Genomic DNA, 4,155 nt, shown 5'->3' with positions numbered 1-4,155 from the left:
TCCGGGTTGTGTGAGATATTTTGAGTTGAAGAATCTGTTTGACCAGTAAAGAAGTTGAACTTTACAGATTAAAGTGGTAGCTTTGGGGACAGAGGATATGGGGGTTGCATTTCAGGAGTCAGCGTGGAGCAGTGTGCTTGTCACACAGTCTGGATCTTGTGGTGAATGGCCTATGGGAGGGAGAGAGCGAAGGGAGCTTGCTAGAGCAGAGGTAGAGATGAGTTCTTTGAGAAGGAGCGGGCGTTTGTGATCGTGTAGGGGGCTGCCCATAGTGGACATCCTGGTGGGATTTCCTCCGTCCTTACCATCCTCTCTCTTCTCTTCCCAGGGTAACAAGATGCTCAACTACAGTGCTCCCAGTGCAGGGGGTTGCCTGCTGGACAGAAAGGCAGTGGGCACCCCTACTGGTGGGGGCTTCCCTCGGAGGCACTCAGTCACCCTGCCCAGCTCCAAGTTCCACCAGAACCAGCTCCTCAGCAGCCTCAAGGGTGAGCCAGCCCCCGCTCTGAGCTCGCGAGACAGCCGCTTCCGAGACCGCTCCTTCTCGGAAGGGGGCGAGCGGCTTCTGCCCACCCAGAAGCAGCCCGGGAGCGGCCAGGTCAACTCCAGCCGCTACAAGACGGAGCTGTGTCGCCCCTTTGAGGAAAACGGTGCCTGTAAGTACGGGGACAAGTGCCAGTTCGCACACGGCATCCACGAGCTCCGCAGCCTGACCCGCCACCCCAAGTACAAGACGGAGCTGTGCCGCACCTTCCACACCATCGGCTTTTGCCCCTATGGGCCCCGCTGTCACTTCATCCACAACGCCGAGGAGCGCCGTGCCCTGGCCGGGGCCCGGGACCTCTCCGCTGACCGTCCCCGCCTCCAGCATAGCTTTAGCTTTGCTGGGTTTCCCAGTGCCGCTGCCACCGCCGCTGCCACCGGGCTGCTGGACAGCCCCACGTCCATCACCCCACCCCCTATTCTGAGCGCCGATGACCTCCTGGGCTCACCTACCCTGCCCGATGGCACCAATAACCCTTTTGCCTTCTCCAGCCAGGAGCTGGCAAGCCTCTTTGCCCCTAGCATGGGGCTGCCCGGGGGTGGCTCCCCAACCACCTTCCTCTTCCGGCCCATGTCCGAGTCCCCTCACATGTTTGACTCTCCCCCCAGCCCTCAGGATTCTCTCTCGGACCAGGAGGGCTACCTGAGCAGCTCCAGCAGCAGCCACAGTGGCTCAGACTCCCCGACTTTGGACAACTCAAGACGCCTGCCCATCTTCAGCAGACTTTCCATCTCAGATGACTAAGCCAGGGTAGGGAGGGACCTCCTGCCTACTCCAGCCCCTTCCCTGCACCCACATCCCATACCCTCTTCTCCCTACCCTTCCAATTCCCCACAGGCCCTACATTCACAAGGTTAAGCTCAACCCCTTCCCCCAGCACCTCAGAATGCCCCCTCCCTCTCCCCCTCATAACCCCACCTAACATAAGGACAAGTCAATTTGTCAGTAGCTTCTTCTGGCTTGAAACCCCCTCCCTGGATTTTAGCCCACTTACCATGCATAACAGACAAGTCCCATATTTTGTCAGTAGATGCCTTTTTTTTCCCCCCCGGCTTAAGCCTTAAGTGCCAAATCACAAGAGAAAAGCAGTAACAGTTTACAGAAGCAACTTAGTGCCTTGTAATCTAACTTTGTCACTGTGACTACATTACCTCTTCAGCGCCAGAGGGCACCCGTGGGCCTCCCGGAGCCTCTGCCCATGGGGGGTGGAGACCCGGAACCAGCAGCCCCCTCCACTGGCGACACAACTGCACCTTCCCTCATTTCAGTCTCCCGCACACTTATTCCTCCCCTTTTCCCGGCGGCACCTCTCCACCTGTCCCCTCTCCCCGGCCCCTTGGAAGAGTTGTTGCCAGACTAGGGTTTTGGGGGAAATCTGTCTTGACATTCAAAACCTTTTTCTTCCCGATCTGAATCCCTGTTGACTAATCTTGCCTGGGTTTGTGTAGGTCTGCAGGAAGGAAGGCTGAAAAAGCGGATGAAGATTTTGACTTAAGTGGGACTTTGTGATTTAATTTTTTCTTTTTTTTCTAAGTGGGGAGGAAGGGGAAGCTAGATGGACTAGGAGAGACTTGATTTTGGTGCTAAAGTTCCCCAGTTCATATGTGACATCTTTTTAAAAAAAATAACAACAAAAAAAAAAAATGAGAGAAAAGCTAAAAAAAAAAAAAAAAAAAGTAAGGGGTGAGCAGTTAATGGTATTCATTCCACATACAATATCTGTGTAAAACGATTTCCTGTAGAAGTAGCTTTAATGGTTTTTGCTCTAGAATACCGTAGGTCTATCCTTAGAGCACTCACGCCATGCTTTCTTCCCTGGGTTTTAAACTTCATATAACTTTCAGAAATTGGAGAGCAAAAATTTTGCTTGTCACTGCACATCAATATAAAAAAGCTTATTTAACTTATCAAAACGTATTTATTGCCAAACTATGCTTTTTTTGTTAATTTTGTTCATATTTATCGGGATGACAAATCCATAGAATATATTCTTTTATGTTAAATTATGATCTTCATATTAATCTTAAAATTTTGTGACGTGTCTTTTTCCTTTTTTTCCACAGTTTTAATATATTATTCTTCAACGACATTTTTTTGTAACTTTACACTTTTTTGGTTATTTTATTTTAAAAAAATGAAAAATTAATTTAAAAAAATGCAAAAAACTGTTGGATTATTTATTTTAGAAATTCCCCCCTTTGTGTCGGACTGCAAATTGAGTTTCTTTCTCTTTAGGCCTTTCACAACTAGGACTGAGAATGTATGTAAAAGTTCTGTGACAGTACAGAAGGAAAACAACTTTTTATGTATAGCTTCTAAAAGGGAAAAAAAAAAAAAAAAGAAAGAAACCCTTTGACTTCCACGTGCCCATCTCAAGACATTCCACTCACAGATTTGAGGTTCTGGATTCCAGGTCTGGAGTTTTCCAATGTTAATGTAAACAGAACTGGCACACACACATTAAGATGAATGTAATTATTATTCCTCTTGCTGGTCACTACCGTCGCTTTCTATTTCTCTTTCTTTGTGTGAATTTATTTAAAAGAAAAAAAAACTTTTTGTAACGACTATTTGCAGTTTAAAAATCAATAAACCCCGTTTTTTCAAGAAACATTGATGGTGGAGCTGGTTTTACTTGGTTTTGGTTTGACTTTGCCAGTAAGGTTCTCCCCTTGTATACCGTGCAGGTCCTGGGGAGGAGGGGAGAGAGGGCTGTGGCTGTGGTTGGCCACATCTCATCCCTATAGCTAAGCCTATAGCTCCCTTCCTTGATGCTGGCAGTTTGCTGAGTTTAGAGGGGACGGGGTGGAGGTTTTCTGCAAAGGAGCCTGAACTTCCTGCTGTATTACTTCTGAAAAGACTGCAGTGTGTTAGTTGTTGGCTGAATAGCAACGGGCCCAGCCTTGCCGACACCTGTGTAACCTCAGCGGTTCTTCTGGGGAGCCAAGGCTCAGGGCCTTCCAGTCTGCCCCGCGCAGCCTGTTGTCTTCATTCCTTTGGATAGTGTTTGGGGTGTCAAAATGATAAAGGAGGACCTAGCACATGGCAGTTGCAGGCTTGGATTTGAGTGAGTTCTTTTATTGGGGTGCCTTGGGCTCATTTTGCCCACAGGAAATTTACCTCAGTCCTAGCCTTTCAACACCTACCCACGTGGGGTGGGTGTAAGGAAGCACTGCCTGCTTGGAGAGGAACATCCAGCGGGGTGAGGGGCTCAGTCACAAGGAACTGGGGACTGGGACTGGATTTGACATACCCTTTTGGGTTTGGAGGGCTGCTAAGGGGAAGTGAGTGTTAACACTGGCCAACACAACACGGCAAGTAACCAAGGGTTCCCACCACCTTAGTTACAATCTCAGATGCTATGCAAAATTAGGTGTGTTGTCATCTTGGGAAAGGTGGGGTCTCCTTGGCTAGAAGCACCCCCACCAAGGCTGGATGACCACTTACAGGTGGCATTTCACCTGCTGGAGGAGTTGGAACTTTCTCAAAATCTTGAGTGTGAGCCTTGGAAGGATTTATTTGGGGACAGGCAGAGATTGCTATTTGAAGCTCACTTGCCTTTGGTTCCTTACACTGAGTAAGTTTTGGGGGTTCAGCTGAGTCACCATGAT

The 4,155-nt window shown here is 48.8% G+C and overlaps 1 protein-coding gene across 5 annotated transcripts in view; it reads left to right on the top strand.

Annotated features, from left to right (window-relative positions):
• Positions 1-3,155, top strand: part of ZFP36L1 (ZFP36 ring finger protein-like 1) — a 12,238-nt gene extending 9,083 nt beyond the window's left edge. For 4 of the 5 annotated variants that reach the window (XM_012000871.1, XM_012000869.1, XM_012000873.1 and 1 more), the window contains exon 2: positions 329-3,155. In XM_012000871.1, the coding sequence (XP_011856261.1) occupies positions 338-1,288 (951 nt within the window). In that variant the 5' untranslated portion in view covers positions 329-337 and the 3' untranslated portion in view covers positions 1,289-3,155. The remainder of the gene's footprint in view (positions 1-328) is intronic. The other variant, XM_012000870.1, reaches the window with a different exon arrangement.
• The last annotated feature ends 1,000 nt before the right edge of the window (positions 3,156-4,155 follow it).

This window comes from Mandrillus leucophaeus, unplaced genomic scaffold, assembly GCF_000951045.1.
Source record: "Mandrillus leucophaeus isolate KB7577 unplaced genomic scaffold, Mleu.le_1.0 Scaffold641, whole genome shotgun sequence".
NCBI classification, from domain to species: Eukaryota; Metazoa; Chordata; class Mammalia; order Primates; family Cercopithecidae; genus Mandrillus; species Mandrillus leucophaeus.
The sequence above is the reverse complement of the archived record's forward strand: the minus strand, read 5'-3'. Positions and strand labels throughout refer to the sequence as shown.